The sequence below is a fragment of the Ziziphus jujuba genome, chromosome 11 (assembly GCF_031755915.1).
Source record: "Ziziphus jujuba cultivar Dongzao chromosome 11, ASM3175591v1".
NCBI classification, from domain to species: domain Eukaryota; kingdom Viridiplantae; phylum Streptophyta; class Magnoliopsida; order Rosales; family Rhamnaceae; genus Ziziphus; species Ziziphus jujuba.
In genome coordinates, this window is record NC_083389.1 from 9471577 (window position 1) to 9491946 (window position 20370).

The 20370-nt window shown below is 35.1% G+C and overlaps 3 protein-coding genes across 6 annotated transcripts; all 3 read left to right on the forward strand.

Moving 5' to 3' along the window:
- The first annotated feature begins 342 nt into the window (after nucleotides 1–342).
- LOC107433641 (uncharacterized) lies at nucleotides 343–12273 on the forward strand. 2 transcript variants are annotated; one of them, XM_016044950.4, is made up of 28 exons: nucleotides 343–774; nucleotides 959–1053; nucleotides 1589–1688; nucleotides 2170–2274; nucleotides 2487–2649; nucleotides 3054–3171; nucleotides 3362–3424; nucleotides 3545–3625; nucleotides 3749–3843; nucleotides 3938–4088; nucleotides 4205–4291; nucleotides 5027–5146; nucleotides 5230–5358; nucleotides 5440–5537; nucleotides 5668–5791; nucleotides 6050–6157; nucleotides 6852–6993; nucleotides 7106–7213; nucleotides 7285–7345; nucleotides 7457–7523; nucleotides 8396–8581; nucleotides 8680–8790; nucleotides 9127–9291; nucleotides 9374–9532; nucleotides 9866–10099; nucleotides 10656–10826; nucleotides 11156–11268; nucleotides 11411–12273. In XM_016044950.4, the coding sequence occupies exons 1-28, from the start codon at nucleotides 612–614 to the stop codon at nucleotides 11961–11963; spliced, it is 3870 nt and encodes a 1289-aa protein (XP_015900436.3). In that variant the 5' UTR covers nucleotides 343–611; the 3' UTR covers nucleotides 11964–12273. The 2 variants fall into 2 exon arrangements, with proteins under 2 accessions (XP_015900436.3, XP_024922892.3); XM_025067124.3 differs by lacking the exons at nucleotides 343–774; nucleotides 959–1053; nucleotides 1589–1688 and having other exon boundaries at nucleotides 2170–2279.
- A 1085-nt stretch (nucleotides 12274–13358) lies between these two features.
- Nucleotides 13359–15102, forward strand: LOC107433634 (syntaxin-121). The gene is made up of 2 exons (XM_016044943.4): nucleotides 13359–14184; nucleotides 14304–15102. Exons 1-2 carry the CDS (start codon nucleotides 13638–13640, stop codon nucleotides 14693–14695), a joined length of 939 nt encoding a protein of 312 aa, XP_015900429.1. The 5' UTR covers nucleotides 13359–13637; the 3' UTR covers nucleotides 14696–15102.
- A 1128-nt stretch (nucleotides 15103–16230) lies between these two features.
- LOC107407745 (uncharacterized) lies at nucleotides 16231–19920 on the forward strand. 3 transcript variants are annotated; one of them, XM_016015055.4, is made up of 12 exons: nucleotides 16231–16460; nucleotides 16601–16621; nucleotides 16728–16828; nucleotides 16899–16970; nucleotides 17077–17120; nucleotides 17244–17324; nucleotides 17456–17526; nucleotides 17683–17793; nucleotides 18062–18144; nucleotides 18611–18827; nucleotides 19335–19418; nucleotides 19693–19920. In XM_016015055.4, the coding sequence occupies exons 3-12, from the start codon at nucleotides 16762–16764 to the stop codon at nucleotides 19757–19759; spliced, it is 897 nt and encodes a 298-aa protein (XP_015870541.1). In that variant the 5' UTR covers nucleotides 16231–16460; nucleotides 16601–16621; nucleotides 16728–16761; the 3' UTR covers nucleotides 19760–19920. The 3 variants fall into 3 exon arrangements, with proteins under 3 accessions (XP_015870541.1, XP_015870539.1, XP_048320935.1); XM_016015053.4 differs by having other exon boundaries at nucleotides 16240–16460; nucleotides 16913–16970; XM_048464978.2 differs by lacking the exon at nucleotides 16231–16460 and having other exon boundaries at nucleotides 16467–16621; nucleotides 16913–16970.
- Nucleotides 19921–20370: the final 450 nt, after the last annotated feature.

Below are 20370 nucleotides of genomic sequence, written 5' to 3' on the forward strand. Positions count from 1 at the left end.
TAGGAAGCAAAAGTTAAGCATATTAATTTTCATTGTTTTAATGAGTGTCGAGATACTAGTAAATTAGCTCACAAGATTGATAAACATGCTTTTATCTGTTGATGATTTTAGTTCCTGAATGAAGAAGGTCCAGGCTTTCTGTTGCCATTTAGGAAGGATTTATGTAATCTTGTTTCTTCTTGAATAAAATTTTCTTTCTTAATAAAAAAACAAAAGGCCAAAAAAAAAAAAAAAAACATTTATCAAGTATTTTATTATACTTTTTTTTTTAAAAGACTGCAAGAGATGTGATGCAAAAGGCCCTTATAAGGCCTGAAGCAGAAAAAGGAAAGGCCCAGAATGGAAGCTGATTAACGGTCCGAAATTCGAAACGGGTCAGTACTCAGTAGCTTTCATTTTATGTAGTTGCATTTTGCAATCCCTCTTCCTCCCGTTAATCCGCCATTGACGTCAGAGATCTGGGCCAAGCCAAATTCCAGAGTGACTCACCCAACGAGTCGCTTCGAATCAGTGAGTGGGTCACTACCGCCATTGAATCGAGAACAGAGAAGATTTTTGTTTTTTTGTTTTTTTTTTTTTATAAGTAATTAACACAATCGGAGGGGAAGAAGATGGCGGATCCGGCAAGCACGCCACTCGGCAGATTGCTATTGGACGAGATCACTCCGGTTGTCATGGTGCTTTGTACGCCTCTCGTTGAAGAAGCTTGCCAAAAGAATGGCCTCTCATTCGTTCAGATGCTCAGTCCCTTTCGTGACTTCAACAACATCGACGGTGAAATCCTCTCCCCCCCTCTCTCTATACACACACACACACACACACACACACACACTCACTCACTCACTCTCTCTCTTTCTCTCTCTCTCTCTCTCTCTCACACACACACACACACACACACACAGACACAGAGGTTGTATTAGGTTTCCTTAGGGTAAAATTTGAGTCTGATTTGGTGCAGTACCTGTACGGACGGCGAGTGATCAGCCCTACAGGCTTCACAAGTTTAAGCTACGGTTGTTTTACGCGTCGGATATTCGGCAACCGAATCTGGAGGTAATTTTTTTTTTTTTTTTTTGGGACTTGAATTTAGAAGTTTGTGAATGTGTTATTTGATAGAAAGCCTAGGAAAATGATCTTAAGTTAGAAACTAGAAACCTCCACTTTGGCGACCAAACGCAGACTGTTTGGTTTTAGTTGGCAGCCTGAATGCTTATATTGAAGAATCAGCGTTAAAATTCGACTGTGAAGTTTAAAATTTTGAAATTACTAGGTTGTATGTTTAAGATTAAGCTTGAAGTATAGATATGACTATAATCATTTAAGATGTATAGAAGAAGGAAATTCAGCTTGTTGAATGGCATATGTTTCTTTTGTAGTTTTTGAATTTTGTTATATGGTGTTATGATGATCGGGTTTTACCATAATATCAATGAAGTGGAGAAGAAAAGTAACTACTTGAGGTTTTGGTGGGTATTGAGCTTTGAAACATTATTTATCTGTGTATTTTTAGTTTGTAAAAAACTGATATGTACTTTTGGCATTCATGATTCTATGTGTCTGAAGTGAGATAGTGGTTTTTGTTTATTAGGTAGCAAAAGAGCGGTTGAAACAGGCTATTACTCAGGCTGGGGAGAGAGATTTTGATGAATCGTGTTCAGACCGGCCTCCAATTGATAATGAATTTGCTAGTAAGTAATATTTCTTTTTTTATATCCATAAAAATCACTTCGTTTCTCCTTCAAAATATTATGTGAAAGGACATATTTTTGAGCTCCTTTGGTGTAATGCAACATCTTTCGTTTGAGATTTTGCTCTTAATCAATCTGCGAGGTGCCTTTTTGGTTGCCTTGTTTTTATTGTTATTTTTGTATTTTTTGTACTATTTATCCTTCTGTGTATATGTTATTTGCTAAAGTAGAGATCTGAAGAACATGCAGAACAATGGCAAACCTAGCATTCACTTACTTATGCAATGTGAGAATGCAAAATACCAAAAAGTTAAAAAAAAAAAAAAAAAAAAAAGAAAAGAAGAAGAAAAGTTGTAAAAGAGGAATTGTGAAATACACTGATACCTTTAAATAACCTTGCAAATTCTCTATTGGTCTTCAATACAAGTTTGCCAGCATTTTAGTTTGTGGACAGGTGATATATGATGACTTTCATATGCAGGATCTGAAGCTGAAAGTCCGCCATCTTGGTTTCAGTTTTTCAATAAAGAACTTTTACGTACAGTGTCATTTTCAGATCATGAAGCTTTTGACCATCCTGTGGCATGTAAGGTGTTGAAACTTGTTAAAAACTGTGTATTTGTTTGTGCCTATATAGTAGCAAGGCTTGATAATTTCAATTTCTATTATGGACTTAATGTTATTTTATTGAAAAACATTGAACTGACCTCTTGAATATCAATGTTTTAAAAATTTTCATTTCATTTAAAATATTATTACGGACTCAGCTGTAGCTCAATTGTCCAAATCTGCTTGCAGGTCTATTGGTTGTCTCTTCGAAGGATGAACAGCCTATCAACCACTTTGTTGACCTCTTTAACACCAACAAGTTGCCATCGCTTCTTAATGATGGTGGAATGGATCCAAAGATTTTGAAGCATTATTTATTAGTGCATGATAATCAAGATGGCACTTCAGAAAAGTATAATATCCTTTCTGATTCTGCTAGAATCTTTAAGTATATTATTGGTATCTCAATATGTGTTGACATTTACTACAAACTTTAGCTGGCATTTTAATGCGGATTTGACAGGAAGTCAAAATTACTATTTTTTTTTTTGTCTTAGTAACTTAAACCTTCATGGTAGCTAAGAAATTTGCATGTGTTTCTCTGTGTATCTTTATTGTTATCTCTTGATTGTAAAAATTTTTCTTGTATCGTATCATTCAATGATGTAAATTTGTTGTTGTCTATGCTGTTCCATATTTCTTTCATTTATGATGATACCTAATATACTCATAAGCGTAAGCATTTCTCTTTTCTAGATATGTCTATGCCACTGGAATGTAATTTCAGAGTTTTTTGGGTATTGTTCATTGTTGCAGAGCAACTAAGATCTTAACAGAAATGAGGAGTACATTTGGCTCTGACTGTCAATTACTTTGCATTAATTCTTCTCAAGATGGTGTGGTTGAACATCAAGTTAATCCTTGGGCAGTTTATGTAAGTTACTTTAAAAGGCTTTCTCTTTTCTGTAATTATATTAAAAATTAAAAGTTATGGCTACTACTGAAACAAAAGAAGAAAAAAAGACTAATATTATGTGTTTTGTATACATGTATGTATTTACGTTTTTTTTTATTTAATTGACAAAGTAAGGCTAAGGCTGTAGTTGTATTAATCTTCATGACAGAAATCTGATGCTTCCCTTGATCGGCATCTTGGTTGCTTCCTTAATTTTGATGACCTTGATGAGGTAAACTTTTTTGGCATCAATTTTATTGCTGTAAAATGTTATATGAGATTGATTTATTCAGTTCTTTTGCTTACATCAGAAGTTTGACCATGATATCCTATTTTTACAAACTGTGAACAGATGAAAGAACTTATGCATGATTTATCATCTAAATACATCATTCCTTACATGGAGCAGAAAATAAGGGTGCTAAATCAACAGGTAAAGTATCTATAGTATCTTGAAGTTCATGCTGATGGAATGTTTTGTTTTCCAATTTCTAATTGATCTGATCTTTTTTTTTTTTTTTTTCAACTGCTCTTCTTTCTTCTTTATTGTCATCAGGTTTCTGCAACAAGGAAAGGTTTTAGGAACCAAATTAAAAACTTATGGTGGAGAAAAGGGAAAGATGATATAGTCGATTCCCCCAGTGGCCCTATGTATGCTGAACAGATATATTATCTACTGGTTCCTGTATGGTTCTAGTTATCTGCCTAATTTTTTCTAATATGGTTTTTATATTTTGTGTTGAAGGTATACATTTAGCTCAATTGAATCTCAGATTAGAGTATTAGGTGATTATGCCTTCATGCTACGGGATTATGAACTTGCTTTGTCGAACTATCGCCTAATTTCCACAGATTACAAGCTTGATAAGGCCTGGAAGCGTTATGCTGGTGTACAGGTAGCTCCTAATGTTGATTTTAATTTTACTTCTCACTATTTTGGCCAGTGGTGATTTCTATGTTTGAGAGATGTCATGATGCATCAGACTTGACTTATCTCTCTTGTAAATTGCAGGAAATGATGGGGCTAACTTATTTCATGTCTGATCAATCAAGAAAGGAAGCAGAGTATTCCATGGAAAATGCATTCAATACTTATTTAGTATGTTTATCTTTTTCATGTATCCTATTATCTCTGATGTTTTGGAGAAATAATATCTCATCCAGCTTATTTTTTGAAAAGCGTTTTAATTTCCTTGACTGCGTTAAGATTTTTATGTGGTTGGAATTGATGAACTGAAGCATTTTTTTATTTTTGGTTATCAGGAAAATGGTAATATCGATTTTGAAAGTAATAAAGTTTGTCCTCTGTACTTTTCCTTTGCTCTTTTAGGTTGAAGTAAATAGTATAATATCATCGTAGGTTGTAAGAGTTCGGAATATTCTGTGCAGATCACGTTTTAGCATCCTTTTATCATTATAGCTTTTGTTCTGAACTTGCACTTTGCAATTCGGTGTTTGTTGTATTTTGTTGAATATCTATTATAGAAGATTGATAATGCATACCCATGGTTCCTATTAAAAGCAGATAGTACATACCAATGCTAAACAGAAACATACAGTCTCATAAAAAAAAAAATCTAGATGAAACCTAGATGACATGAGAAGAACAAGCCTTTTAGAATTACCAAAATAATCAGTATGAAACAGTGTCTCCTATGGGGACTATTTGACTGCTTTGTTTTGTGTAGACATGTAATTTGTAAAAGATTTTTTCTAGTAATCAAGTGCCATAGTTGGAAATGGCTAAGCACTATAAGCTTTGTTCTTCAGCAGTGTCTGGTATTTAAATATTTTGCACAATAAACATGATTCCTTTTAATTGGTAAACATGCAGAAAATGGGGCCATCTGGTCAGAATAATGCTACTCGGTGTGGTCTTTGGTGGGCTGAGATGTTGAAGACAAGGGATCAGTATAAAGAGGCTGCCACTGTTTACTTTCGAATTTGTGATGATGTAATGCTCAATTTCTGTGAAATAACAACTCATTAGGAAAAATTAATTTCTATTTCTACTCCTGACAACTTCTCTTTTATCAGGAACTTTTATATTCTGCTGTTATGCTTGAGCAAGCATCTTATTGCTACTTGTTGTCCAAACCACCTATGTTATTCAAGTATGGATTTCATCTTGTTCTTTCTGGTGATCGTTACAAGAAATGTGATCAGGTAACATATGAAAAAAGTAACGTAAAAATTAGCGTGAAAAGTTACATTTGCTGACACTTCTTTTTTCTTTGTCCTCACCAGATTAAACATGCAATTCGCACATATAGAAATGCGATTTCTGTTTATAGAGGGACTACATGGAGCCACATTAAGGATCATGTGTATTTCCATATTGGACAGTAAGTTATACAGTCTTGATGTGGCTGTACTTTGTATAAGTACACTCTTAACTCCACCCATAGACGAGCACGTTCACTTTTGTTTAATCTAAAATGTCCATGGCTTTTTGACAAAATTTATTTGATTCAGGTGGTATGCTTCTCTTGAGAGATATGATTTGGCAGTTGCGCATATGTTGGAAGTACTGGCATGTAGTCATCAGTCTAAGATGACACAGGACATATTCTTAAGGGAGTTTCTGCGAATTGTTGAGGTGATGCGGGTGATGGAATTGTCATAGAGGTTCTAGGAGCATGGTTTCACAGTGGGGGAAAAAAAAAGTAAAAAAAAAAAAAAGAAAAGAATAGAAAAGTGTCATAACTATAATGATAATAAATATTTTGAATTATCATTATATTTATTATGCAATTACTCCCTACTTTTTATTGAATCAGCCACATAAATTAATAATCTATTATATATGAAGCTTATCGTGAATATTGATTGTTTTTTCTTTCTTCTGACAATACAGAAAACAGGGAAGCATTTTGAATTATTGAAACTTCAATTGCCAGAGATCAACATCTCTTCTCTTAAAGTCATTTTTGAAGATCATCGAACCTATGCATCACCTACAGCTGTAAGTTGAATCATATTTGCTCATTATGTGGAAATGTGTGTCTGTAAATCTTTTTAACCCCACTCAATAGTGCCATATGTACTTTTCCACCAGCTTAACGAGCCATCTAAAAGGTTAGTTCATTTCTTGTTTGATGAGGATGATGTGAACTTGTGATGCTCTGTGCATGATTGTTTCTTTTAGTTCTTTGTTTTGGCTTGCACCATATTTGTATCATTGCTAAATTTTTTTTAGCTCTCATTGTATGTAGGCCAAAATATTTTTTTTGGGGGGGGGGGGGGGGGGGGGGAGAACTAAAATTAAAGGTTTTTCAATGTTCATGTATCTACGTAAGGAGGCTTTCAAATCTGTGTACAACATTCAAACTGCCCCTCCTTGATTATGATTCTGTATGTTTGCCTGCAATTAACTCAGGCCAAGCACTTTTGGCTGCACTATAGTTTTCTGAGCACATTTATATAGCAAGATGTACCAGCAAACAGTTCTCACATCTAGTCACAATTATGGACTCAAAAGTTTTTTTTTTTAATTTTTAATTTTTTTTTTTTAATTATAACACATATACCGTTTACTGCTATTTATTAGATGTTTCCAATTCATTCTCGGTATTATACATTGACTGGAAGTATAGCTTTTCCAATAATTTGTTATACATCAAGTTAAGTTGATGTTGATTTCTTTCTAAATATTCCAGGTCAGTGTTAAAGAAAGCATGTGGCGTTCTTTAGAGGAGGATATGATTCCATCATTGACTACTGGCAGGTCTAATTGGTTGGAGTTACAGTCAAAGGTCATCCCAAAGAATTATAAAGAATCAAATATTTGTGTTGCAGGAGGTATGGATGTGATAGAATATCATATGAAGTTTCATAATCAACTTATTCAATATATATATATACACATACACATGTATTACAATCTAATATCTTGTCCTTCATCCATTTGCAGAAGCTGTAAAGGTTGATATCGAATTTAGAAATCCTTTGCAAATTTCTATATCGTTATCTGGTGTTTCCCTGATATGTGAGCTTTCAAGCTCTGATGAAACAAAATCTGGTGAGTAAAACTGCACTTTATTTGAAAGTGTGTTTGCTAGAAAAGGCTAATATCTTTTTGTGACAAATCAGATGCAGATATCTCGGCCATGGAGCTTCAGAATGATGATGAATCTGCTAAGTTAATGAATAGGTTTGTGTGTCAAGTTTTATGCCCTTGAAGATTTATCTGGTTAGTGTACTATCATGTTGGCCAACTTCTGTCCTGCCACATTTAAGGGCTATCCTTCTTTGCCTGTTGCAGGGATATGAATTCTTCTCTTTCATTGTCTGAGGTTGACTTTTCTTTAGGAGCACGTGAAACAAATATAGTGAGTGCTTCATTGAAATAATACACAAATATCAATTTTCTGCTCTTTTTTGAGTGCTTCATTCCATAAGAATAAGGTTTTTGATCGATAATTCTTTCTCTTATGCATCTATAAGTGTCCTTTGCTGATATTAACTATCTTCCTCTTTGGTCATATCATACAAACATGTGTTTCATTTTGGCCCTATCATATGTCAACCAATGTTTCATTCTCCTGTATCATATGCAACTTGACTGTATAATAGGATTATGTGGTACTGGTAGTTACCCTATAATTGAAAATTTTTGCATTTGGTGAAATTTCCAAATAAGAGCCGGTTGTGAAAATGATGTTGAAAATAGCTGGGATATTGGATCAAGCAATATCGAGATTACAACTTTTCATAAGAGAAGTCAAATAAAATTTTCTTTATTCCATCATTCCCTGAAATTTATTTGATAAATTTTTGCTTGTTCCAAAGCTTTAGATAATGAAAATATGCTGCTGTTTTCTAATCCGCCAATAGAGTGTGATAGAAATTTTAAATAGTCTGAGAAAGTATGAAGGCATTCTAAAAAAGTAATTTAACTGAACTAAGTGCATTACTATTCGCAGCTTGTCTTTAAACTTGACAAAAACTGTGAATCAGAGTATAATTTAACAGCTTTTGTAATCTTAGATATTGATATATATTTACTAATAAAAGAAGTTACAGTTAGTGAACTTACATTTTATGTTATTAGAATGTATGAATGGTAAACCCTACTGTTGGAAAATGTAGGTGTATTACTAGTTAAAGACCATGTTGTTTGTGATAATGCTAACTTTTATGCACATCTTTTGTTTACTAGTGCAATGGAATTCTGTCTATTGATAATTCTAGTCACCCTCAGGTGCAATTGACAGTTACTCCCAGAGTAGAAGGTGTTCTACAAATTGTTGGCATAAGGTGGAAATTGTCAGGGTCTGTTGTTGGCTTTTATAATTTTGAACCTAATTCTATGAAGAAGAAAAGTGCCAAGGGAAGGCGGAGAGCCATCCATTCTCCTAGTGATAACCTGAAGTTTTTGGTGATTAAGGTGCATACTCTCTCTCTCTCTCTCTCTCTCTCTCTCTCTCTCTCTCTCTCTTCCCCCTTGCACTAATTGATTTGCTTTTTAATGTATACAATGTGCAGAATCTACCCAAACTTGAGGGCTTAATTCAACCTTTACCTCAAAGTGCATATGCAGGAGACACACAGAAGCTTGTTTTGGAGTTGAGAAACCAATCAGAGTTTTCTGTGAAAGTACGATTCTTGCCTCTTAAAATCATCTTGTTACATTATTTTGTAGCTTGGTATTTGTGCTGAACCATTTGAGTAAGCTAGTCTGCACTTTGATTGTATGACTCAGGAAGTGAGGTTGACCGCTTTCTGGAATTTATGCATTTTAGTACTTAAGTTTTGTGCTGATTCCATTTTATTTTACAAAATACTGGTCAGTGATCATTTGTTGGCCTTGAAGCACAGATGCAGTAAAGCTTGCTTATATGTCATCTAGGGTTAAGACTTCGTTCAATTGTTGTTTTTAAGAATATGCTATATTGTAAATTAATTTGTTCCACAATTGTGTTATTCTTGCAGAATCTGAAAATGAAGATCAGTCATCCTAGATTCCTGAATGCCGGGAAACGGGAAAGTTTGGACATGGATTTTCCAGCATGTTTAGAAAAGAATACCGATTATGAATGGTCATGTATACAAGCTAACTCTAATGACATGTCTCAATCTGTGTTTATCTTTCCGGAGGTCAGTAGTCATTTTCTTCCATGTGCATCATATTATCTATATCAAATTTGGATTAACCCTTTTTTTGTCTTATGGGTTTTAGGATACAATTATACAAGGGGGAACACCATTTTTATGGCCTCTTTGGTTTCGAGCTGCTGAAACTGGAAATATTTCCTTGTATATAACCATATATTATGAGATGGCAGAGGTATCAAGCACCATGAGATACCGCACTCTACGCATGCATCATAATTTACAGGTGTGCATATGTATATCGAAGATGGATATGTTTTAACTTTTTTTTTTTTTTTCCTTTTCTTTCCTTGAACAATTAAAAAAATGCCTTTGTAGTTTTTCAATAAAAACTGAAGTGCCAGGGCTAAATGATTGCTGAATCCCCTAAATATGCAACATTTTTAGACTTGCTATTTTGTGTCTCTTAAAGGTATCATGGATAGGCTGGTCTGTTATTGTGAACTCTGAATATTTATGCATTGGTGATATGTGAAGTAACACTTTCCTGTTGAGTGCCTATTGTCTAAATTATCTTTCTTCCTTAGTCAGTGCTAATGGTTTTTATTCAACTTTTTAGGTCTTACCATCGTTGGATATCTCATTCCTAGTCAGTCCTTGCCCATCAAAATTACGAGAGTTTGTTGTGCGAATGGATGTTGTCAACAAGACCAGTTCCGAGAGCTTTCAATTTCATCAATTATCATCTATTGGGGAGCAGTGGGAAATCTCGTTGCTTCAGCCTTTTGAGACCATTTTCCCTTCCCAGACTCTATTGGCTGGTCAGGCATTATCATGTTTCTTCATGCTTAAGGTTGGTTTAGAAGTTGCATCTTTGGATTCATCTTCTTGTAAACTGTTTTATAATATTTCCTGCTTCTTTCAATTGAAGAAAGCATTTTTGTTGTCTTCAAGCTTTATTTAGTCAATGCAGTCTTTTTATCCTTTGCATAGTTCACCAGCACACTAGTTGCAGACTAGAGATTAAATTTTGCATTTTGCTAGTCTAGTTTTTTTCTTATTTGGACCATGCAGTCTGTTTATCCGTTGCATAGTTCACCAGCACACTAGTTGCAGACTAGAGATTAAATTTTGCATATTGCTAGTCCAGTTTTTTTCTTACTTGGACTGAAGCTACAAGCTTCTTTTCATTTTGATTTAATTTGTTAATTGAAGGGCTATAAGCTTAAGCATATCACTGTTTTACTGGCATTTTTTATTTATTATCTGCTAGAACAATGTAGTCCACTCTACATGTATAAATGCAAAATTATATTGGATTAATTTATCTGTTTAACCATATTGTGTTTGTATCTGTTTTAACTTCAGCAAATGGTTTTTAAGTCAATAAATTTACTTCGTGATTTCAGAATCATAGGAAATCAGTAACTTCGGATGAAAAGACACCTCTTTCTCCACTTCTTGGAAGTGCTGTGAGATTGGGTCCTCAGGGTAGCCCTGAACTGCTCTTTGATATATCTTGCTCACCTCTGGCTGATTTACACCATTATGAAAGATTGCACCAAGAAAATTCAAATCAGGTTGATAAATTTCTTCTAACATCATTTCCACTTTATGATATTTCAACTGCAAGATCTTCTATCATTCTCTCTTTCAAGTTGCTCTTAGAAACTGGTTGTATGAATCATGTGTTATCATGGTTAGTAGCCAAGGAATTAAGGTTACATATGCTTTACTGGACGAAGTATCTGAATGTAGATTATATTAACTTGGATTCATATTGTAGTATGTATTAAATCAAAAGATGCATTACAGACTAAAAATTAGCGGACCCAATGCTACATGATGCAATAATTAGCAGCTTATTGCCCCTTTTGTAAAATTGATCTTTTCATTCTGTATGGATCAGGGAGACCGGACTTCTATTGACTTCGTATTGATCTCTAGGCCATTGAAAAGTGATGTTAATTCTGGGATTTCAGATCCAACCCGTCTTTTTACTCATCGTGCATGTTACTGCAGGCAAGTTTAGTTCCAAATTAAGATTTGGTTAAGATCCTGAAATTAAATTCACTTATTTTGTTTCTTTCATCTTGCTTTATTCATTTGTAGTTGTCAAGTTAATGATGGATTATACCAAAATTTGTTTTGGCTACATATGCAGTATTGCAAGCAGAAGCCCTATCACATGGCTGGTAGACGGGCCTCGGACTTTATATCATAACTTCTCGACATCATTCTGTGAAATTAAACTCAATATGACAATATACAACTCATCGGACTCGGCAGCATCTGTACGCATAAACACTATGGACAACAGTTCCACTAGCAATTTGGGTGATGTAATTTCAGCTTCTGCGGCATCTTCAGGCAACCAAGTAGGTTGGTATGATGTTTCATTTGTTACCGATATTAAAGTTACATCTGATGTTGCCGGAGGAGCTAAATTTGGAAAGCCACCATCTCTGGAGAGTGTGCCGCCGTTCATCTGGACTGGGTCAAGCTCTACTAGAGCCCAACTTGAGCCTATGTCCGCCACTGATGTCCCTCTTCAGATTTGTGTATTTTCTCCTGGGACATTCGACTTGTCAAACTATGTTTTGCATTGGAATCTCCTACCTTCTAACAGTGAAGGAAATTCTAACGAGGAAACAAGACGATCTTCCGGGACGTGCCTGGGGTATCCATATTATCTTACTGTGCTCCAGTCCGATTAAAATTTTCAACCTTATTCCATTTTCATTTTGCATTAGAGGAGAAGTATATTTCATGACTTTTTTTACCTTTTTCCTTTTTGTATCTTTCGCCTGTAAATTAATATGTGTAATGTAATTTATTTTTTTAAATTTATTTTTATAGCAGTAGGAATTATGGAAAAGGAGCGTAGAGAAAATAGGAAATGAAATTAAATTGTTTTGTTGAAAGGAAAAAAATAAGAGTAATGAATACGAAACTTAATTTGCACAACATTCGTGTGCATCTCATTTAGTACAGAAATTTATTGTTATTTTGTAAATTTTATTCTTACATTTTTTATTTTTTTTTTGGTTTATTGTCATGGATAATTTGTCAACTGCAAACACCTTGTAAAGATTTATTTGGACGTTTGAGACGTGTGAGAAAAAAGATACTGTTTTTGATTTGTCTTATCATTGGTTTTGAATTTAAATGAACAGGATTTTGTTTCAATTCAATGAATCCGGCTAGCTTAGGATTTAAGTTAAATTCTTACCCACGTAAAATCTGCCAGTAAACTATAAATTGGGATGAAACAAACAAAATTTTCGTAAAGAAGCTCTTGGTGATGCATCATATAGAAAATGTCATGAAATCTGTCAAAGTGTATTGTATTAAACATAAAATGCCAAAAATATTATACTGGATTGAGGAATAATTTTTATTTTAATAGTGTAATTAAAAAACTTATTAAAAAAAATTATTGTGATTAATTATATGTATATAATTGATCTCTACTAGTAAGAAAACCATCCCTTTGTGTCTTCTACTGGAAGAACTTTCCTGAAGTAAAATAATGTATAGCCTAATAAATTTGTAAAAGTGCCTAACCAATACTGATTGACGACAAAAATCCTCACCCCCCCTCCTGTGATAATACCCTCAGCATATTGACTCAGAATATTCATCCAAATTAGTAGATAGTAGATAATATTTTTATTTATGAACGATCCCTTTCAGTTTAAGCATTACGTTTTAGCTAATTTCACACCATATGCATTATTAATTCGACCCAAATTACAAATAGAGATTAACAGATAACTCCAAATCAAATGCGACCAAGTCCTATCTTTTACCAATTATGAATCATTTGTTTGAAAAATCATTCATTTTTCTAAAGTTTGCTTATAGATCATTTGCTTAAAAAAAAAATTCCTCTCCGCGTTTTTGCAGCCTATAATAAAATATTATTATAATATTTATAATAAAAATAGATAAGGAAATTTCAACATTCTATTTTAATCCCACTCGGTTTACAGAGACTATTCCCTCTTCTAGCAATCATATCTCACTTTCTGAGATGTTTCGTAAATTTTCCCAATTTCTTTTTTTTCCGAGAAATTGCCACACATGAAAAAAATCATCCAAAGTCATCCCAAACAGCCAAGATATTCTCCCAAAGCCCCTTCTCTCTACGTTGTTTTCCTACCCCACCCAATATTTGACCTGTTAATATACAAGCCCTTTAATACCCTCTCTTAGCCGTGGTTGTTGAAGCCAGCGACCCCTTTGACCAGCCAGCCACTCCTTCTTCTTCTTCCTCATCATCAAAACCTCATCCATTTCCCTCTCTTTCCTCTTCATTCTCTCTCATTCAATTCCATCTTTGATCCTTTTGCTTTTTTCATCGTTTCTCTTCGTATTTTGGAGTAAAAATGAACGACTTGATGTCTGGTTCCTTCTCTAGGTTCCGCAACGAGCAGGCCTCGCCGGAGCACGTGATCGAGATGTCTTCCGCTTCCACCGGAGGCGTCAATCTCGATAAGTTTTTCGAAGATGTGGAATCGATTAAGGACGAGCTCAAGGAGCTCGAGAGGCTTAACCAGAGCCTCAACAACTCTCACCAGCAGAGCAAAACCCTCCACAACGCTAAAGCGGTTAAGGAACTTCGGTCTCGCATGGATGCCGATGTCTCTCTCGCTCTCAAGAAGGCCAAGGTCATCAAGGTACGTCTCGAGGCTCTAGACCGATCCAACGCCGCTAATCGGAGCTTGCCTGGATGCGGACCCGGGTCTTCCTCGGACCGTACGCGGACTTCCGTGGTCAACGGGCTCAGAAAGAAGCTCCATGATTCCATGGAAAGCTTCAACAGCCTTCGCCAACAGATCTCTTCCGAATACAGAGAGACCGTACAACGCCGTTACTTCACCGTCACTGGCGAAAATCCCGACGAGAGAACCATAGATGTTCTCATTTCTACTGGTATAAGAATTAAGATCATGGAGCGGCAAATTCGTTATTTCTCTTCTTCGGTTTTTTTTTTTTTTTTTTTTTTTGAATTAATATTAAAATTATTAATTCGAATTAATTGGCTTAACCAGGTGAGAGCGAGACGTTCCTGCAAAAGGCAATCCAAGAGCAAGGAAGAGGAAGAGTTCTGGACACGATAAATGAGATCCAAGAGCGACACGACGCCGTAAAGGACTTGGAAAAGAATCTGAAGGAGCTCCACCAGGTATTCTTGGACATGGCGGTGTTGGTCCAAGCCCAGGGCGAGCAATTGGACGACATTGAGAGCCACGTGGCGAGGGCTAACTCGTTCGTAAGGGGAGGAACACAGCAGTTGCAGACAGCCAGGAAGCACCAGAAGAATACCCGGAAATGGACATGCTATGCTATCATACTCCTGCTCATTATCGCCCTGGTGGTGATCCTCAGCTTGAAGCCGTGGGATTGGGGTGATTCAAACAGCCCACCAGCATCAAACCCTTGAGACTTCTGCACATCCTCGTCCGCGCCTACTTTTGGTTTCATAGTCCGCAATACATCGTAGTCATTCCTAATTACATTTGTTTTTTTAATGAGAAGTTGAAGTTTCATTACGGTAGGCCCATACTTTAATTTGAGACTTGGTCGTTTTATCAGACGGTTTTTGAAGCCTTTGATGTGGTGAGGCCGAGTCTAAAACTCACTATTAATGGGAAAGCAATGGATGGAACGGTCAATGTGTAGAATGAGTTTTTCCATCTTATTACTCAATTGGGTCGAGACTGGACGCTCATCATCCTCATTTTGAGGGATTTTCTTTTTTGGTGTAATTAGATAAGAATTTAAAGTTTTTATGTTATTTTGTATTTTTGTCAATTAATTAGTATGGAAAATTAGGTGGGATTTATTGTATCTTGTTTTGGTTGGTTGTGTATTCTTTACTGGATCATCTCTTTTTATATAATTCATTTTTTTTTTACCATTTCTTTCAATCTAAGCATGTGTTCCAACAAATCAAGTGTCCCAGTCATCCAATTGTTCTTTATACATTTTGAATAACTTTGATTTTCCAATGGAAACTTGAAAATTTACAGAAGTAGAAGTACTATCTGAACTTATAAAAAGAAAGAATGATTAAGAAGTGCATGGAGGACCTAAGACGGGAAGGGAACACGGTGAGCTCCTTTTTTGCTTGAAAAGAATGCATTATTTTCATAAAAAAGCTTTCAAATAACTAATTAGCCCGTCATTTTATTTGAGTTTTATACACATTATTAAATTACTTTACCGGTGTTTAGTTTGCAAACTATTAGAGAAGTTTAAGGCAAATCTTAAATAAACAATTCACTGAAATCAGAATAGAATATGATCCCACGCAATTCTTATTTTTATTTTATTTTATTTTTTTAAAAAAATTTCTATATGATAACTAAACAGATTTGATAAGTGTTTGGAATGTAAGAAAGCATAAAATAGCTATATATATTTTCTATATGATAACTAAACCCAGAACTTGCTGAAGCTTATGGAATTCTTCAAGGTATGATCCTAGCACAAGAGGAAGGGTGTCCAAAATTTGGTGCGAATCGGACGCCAAAAACGTCGTCCTCACTTTAAACAATAATGACTCGCAACTCTCGTATTGGTCAACGGAAGGAATCAGCGGGGACATAATTCAGCTTAAAAGCATATTCCAAGAAGTGCTTTTCATTTTGGTCTCCTAGAAAATAAACTTTCTAGCTCAATTTTTTTTTTAATTGGTGCATTAGCAATAACATCACAGGCACCTTATCTATAAACTCTTGTCCTAGGATTTTTTCTTCTTTTGTTTCCCAGGTGGCTGTGAGACCATCTCATTTTTGCAAGCTTGTTTGTAAGCTTTGCTGTGGGTTTTGGTTATAAAACACGTTTTCCAGGAAAAAAAAAAAAAAAGCGCTATATAAAAAAATAAAAATAAAAAGACAAATTCTCTGTATTTGTAAGTCGTTGTCGTATTCAATTCGTATTTATATTGGAGATGGACCAAAAGAGCCCCAAGAAGGCAAGGCAAGTGGGCCAATGGGCCAATTTAGAGTGCTCCGAGTGAAATAATAATAACAAAAATAAAATGGGTTAGACCCAGTTTACAAATTTAGTCCAAAGTCAAAAACTCACGGAAGGCTGCCAATTGCATATGCCGAACACACCAAAACAAGTGTGCAGTAGAATTACGCGCTTCTCGGACAGTCTCTGTTAGCTCACCTCAACCATGGCCACACTCCGCATGATAGGCAACCAATTCAACTCCTTCACTACCCTTTTTTTTTTTTTGTTTTTTTTTTCGGGAAAATGCAATCTTATATTCTAACTGAGTACTGACAATCATTTTCCCTTTCTTTATCTGCAATTTTCGTTTCGCTACAAAAAGCAGATATCGCCGTTAACTTCACAGGTCTGGCATTTCGTCGAACACATCTCAGCCTCAATTTATTTCTGCTTTACTTCTCATTTGCAGCGAAATTGTATATTGCTGATTACCAAATGATATTGACAAACAGATGGAATGTTCAAAGGAATCTACAATGGCAAGCAATGCCACGTATCCGATATAGCCACGGTTTTGAGCCGGGCTTGGACCGCAGGCGTCGACCGGATTATTGTAAATCTTTTTCCTCTCTAAGCTTCACCGTTTAAATTGATTTCGCGGAGCTTAATTTCTTGAAGGTTAGGTTTATGGATTCAGGTTACTGGTGGATCGCTTGAGGAATCGAAAGAAGCTCTTGCTATTGCCGAAACCGATGGTCTTTTTTATTTTATTTATTTATTTTATTTCCTATCTTCTTTCGCTAATAACCTCTACTATTTTGAATGTTGTAAAATGTGTTGGTTTGCATTAATCTGTTGCAGGCAGGCTTTTCTGCACGGTTGGTGTTCATCCTACAAGATGCAAGGTCGTTCCATTGTTCCGTTGAATGTTGGATTTTATTTATTTATTTATTTTTTGTTTTAATGAAAAGGGATATTGATATGGTTTGCAATGCTTGTGATAATATCGTCTTGTGCATTTTCTTCAGGAGTTTGAAGAGAGCGGTGATCCAGAGAAACATTTTCAGGCTCTTTTGTCACTGGCCAAAGAGGGGATAGAGAAAGGGAAGGTATATGCACTATTTTCTTGATCACAAAAATACAATGATAAGCATTTACATTAGAATTATGAGTCTATTTGGAATCAATTTGATGATGCTTATTTTATATTGTTTATATGGTGCTCAAATATGTCCTTAAGGTGGTTGCAATTGGTGAATGTGGATTGGATTACGACAGGCTTCACTTTTGCCCTGCAGAGATTCAGAAGAAGTAAGATTAAAGATAGTCATTCTTTTAGATCCTTGTTTCCTCTTGCTCATGTTTATTCTGCTTTTTATTTATTTATTTATTTATTTATTCATTTATTTATTTGAATTATTTATATGAAAATGTGATCCATATACTTTTTCTGTATGGCAAAGCTAGGTATTTTGAGAAGCAGTTTGAACTAGCGTATGCTACAAAACTACCCATGTTTCTGCATATGCGTGCAGCTGCTGATGATTTCTGTGAAATTGTAGAGAGAAATAGAGGCAGGTAAGATACTGAAAGCCGTGATTAAGATGAACAAAATTTGAAGTTTACCGCTTGTTGCTGAGTGAAGATACCAGTGGCAACCTTTTATGTTAAAAGTTATTTTAATAAAAACAGCTTCAACTTGTAAAAATAGCTTCAGCTTTCTCGTATATGTCTTCCGCTCTCTGATTTATGAGCAGTGCAGATGTATTTTAAACTCCTAACAAACTTCTTCCAATGGCTTTATGCAATCTAGTGAACATGATTTCTTTTCTCTGTTGTTTTACAGGTTTTTTGGTGGGGTCACCCATTCATTTACAGACAGTGCAGAAGATCGAGATAAACTTCTTAACTTCAGCAATATGTATATAGGTGAATATTTAGCTGTCCATCCATTAATCATGGAATCTATTTCTTTTTGTGAAACTGTCAATGGTACAAGTTCTTGATATAATTTGCTTCACTAATTACCTAACTACTTAATTAGAGATCAAACCTTTCTGGTTCAGAAAGCCACTAATGAGCAAACTTACTAGGTAATATTTCTTCAGTTGTTGGATGGCTGTATTACATAATTATTCCAAGGGGAATTATGAGTTGGATGACCTTTAATTCCCACCTAGACACAAACTTTCATGTTAGTTAATAATGCAAGTATAAAATGTCTTAAAATTTCATGTTTGTACTTTGTGGAACAAGATATCAAATAAATCTCTGGGTCTAGCTTTAGGCTTAGCCTCTTATTAAATTAACCTCAAGTTACATGTCCTACTTATCTATTGAGATTCTGAATGGAATTTGTTAATTTGCATGCTTATTATCTTTTGGTACCATACAGGTGTGAACGGTTGCTCTCTGAAGACAACTGAGAATCTTGATGTTGTGAGGGGCATTCCTATCGAGAGGATGATGATTGAGACAGATTCCCCTTATTGTGAAATAAAGAGCACTCATGCTGGGATTAACTTCGTAAATTCAAAATGGCCTTCTAAGAAGAAAGAGAAGTATGATCATGAAAGCATTGTTAAAGGCCGCAATGAACCTTGTCTAGTTCGGTGAGTGGATTTAACTTTTAATCGTTAAGTTTTTTGTTCCTTGATGAGGATTATGGCTTAGGATATTTATTTACTTCTCACTTAAACATCCAAACACATCCACTAAGTAGGTTTCACTGTTCAGGATAAAGTAGTAAATGCAAACTATCATCTACTACTTTCTCGTTGCAGTACACTTTTATTATCATAAGATAGCCACCTTCATTTTTTGACGATCAAAGGCATTCACCACTATTTTAAGGTTTCCTTGGAACTGGGTACGGGAAGCTACTAAAAAAGTTTAGGTGGTTGGCAGTGGGAACCTAGTAAACATACCGCAAAATCTACATCTTTGCTGGAATTTAATTTGTTGTTAATATACTTCTATAAAGAGGTTAAATTTAATTTAGCAAACCAAAGTTCTTTATACTGTCAACAGGTGCCATTGGCATTTTTCTTTGAAATGGTTATCAATTTACGTTGAAATTTATGCTTCTGCTTCTTCACTTGACGTGGTTGTTTGTTCAGGCAAGTGCTAGAAGTGGTGGCTGGTTGTAAAGGTATCAGTGATATAGAGCAGCTGAGCAGGACAATTTACCACAACACTTGCAGGTAGGTAAATTCTGTTGGAACATTTTTCAGTTCTTAGGAATTGTCATTAAAGAAAAAAAAAAATTACGGAGTTACTTGGAATTGAATATTTGCTCATTTTATAATAAGGCTAGCCAAAAGTTTCGTCTCTGATATACTCACCTGTCTCATGCTTTTTTGTGCCACCAGAATCTTTAAAACCAGTTTTGTTTTGTTTTGTTTTTTTTAAAATTTTTTTTCACGTCATTGTTTTTGTTACTTTATTTTGCTTGATGAGAAAATGCTTGATGTGCAGGGTTTTCTTTCCCCAGGATTTGGATTCCGCAGCAGATGCTTTTCTTGCTAGTGGCCATGGCCCTTAGACTTCATTTCTCTTTCTTTTTATTTTTTTTGTTTAGACTTTGATTTACACAATGTCATGGAAATTGCTTAAATTTTCAATCTATCAAGGTCAATCAAATAGTTCGAAAACTTAATAGATTCTCTTCCCTCAGTTTTGACGGGAAGTGAATGGTGGTAGTCATGGATGAAGGACTTTTAGCCACAAATTTATTTTAGTATTTTATACAAACCTTGGAAGCAACCTATCCCCTAACGAACCCTCGCATAGAATTGAAAAAATTCAGGCTGTTTTGAATCTAATTGTCAGCTGGAGATACGTACTTGTAACCAAACCCAGACGCTAAGAAAAAATTATCGTAGCAGAAATTTCGAAGCAGGTTAACCAAATTCCAGAGGTCAATCAAATCAATTAAAATTTTTTATCTAATCGAGGAACGAACCTTGTTGATTAAGAGTAGTCATTTGTTGGCCTTGTAAGTCCAAGTCCAGCTTACTTCCACTTAGGAAATGCTTGCAACCATATATTCCACCCAACTTCGCGCTTTCAAGTTAGAACTGGAATAAACTAATAAATGAAACGCATTTACGTGTATTCATTTCCTTGCTTCTGGTAATTGCTTTATTCGGTTTT

Excerpts from the sequence above, each read along its gene's own strand:
- LOC107433634 (XM_016044943.4), top strand. The coding sequence starts at position 13,638 with ATGAACGACTTGATGTCTGGTTCCTTCTCTAGGTTCCGCAACGAGCAG. Across the intron at positions 14,185-14,303 it reads AGATGTTCTCATTTCTACTG|GTGAGAGCGAGACGTTCCTG; the intron begins GTATAAGAATTA and ends TGGCTTAACCAG.
- LOC107433641 (XM_016044950.4), top strand. The coding sequence starts at position 612 with ATGGCGGATCCGGCAAGCACGCCACTCGGCAGATTGCTATTGGACGAG. Across the intron at positions 775-958 it reads TGACTTCAACAACATCGACG|TACCTGTACGGACGGCGAGT; the intron begins GTGAAATCCTCT and ends GATTTGGTGCAG. Across the intron at positions 2,275-2,486 it reads TTTTGACCATCCTGTGGCAT|GTCTATTGGTTGTCTCTTCG; the intron begins GTAAGGTGTTGA and ends ATCTGCTTGCAG.
- LOC107407745 (XM_016015053.4), top strand. The coding sequence starts at position 16,439 with ATGGCCACACTCCGCATGATAG. Across the intron at positions 16,971-17,076 it reads TGCTATTGCCGAAACCGATG|GCAGGCTTTTCTGCACGGTT; the intron begins GTCTTTTTTATT and ends AATCTGTTGCAG. Across the intron at positions 17,794-18,061 it reads GTAGAGAGAAATAGAGGCAG|GTTTTTTGGTGGGGTCACCC; the intron begins GTAAGATACTGA and ends GTTGTTTTACAG.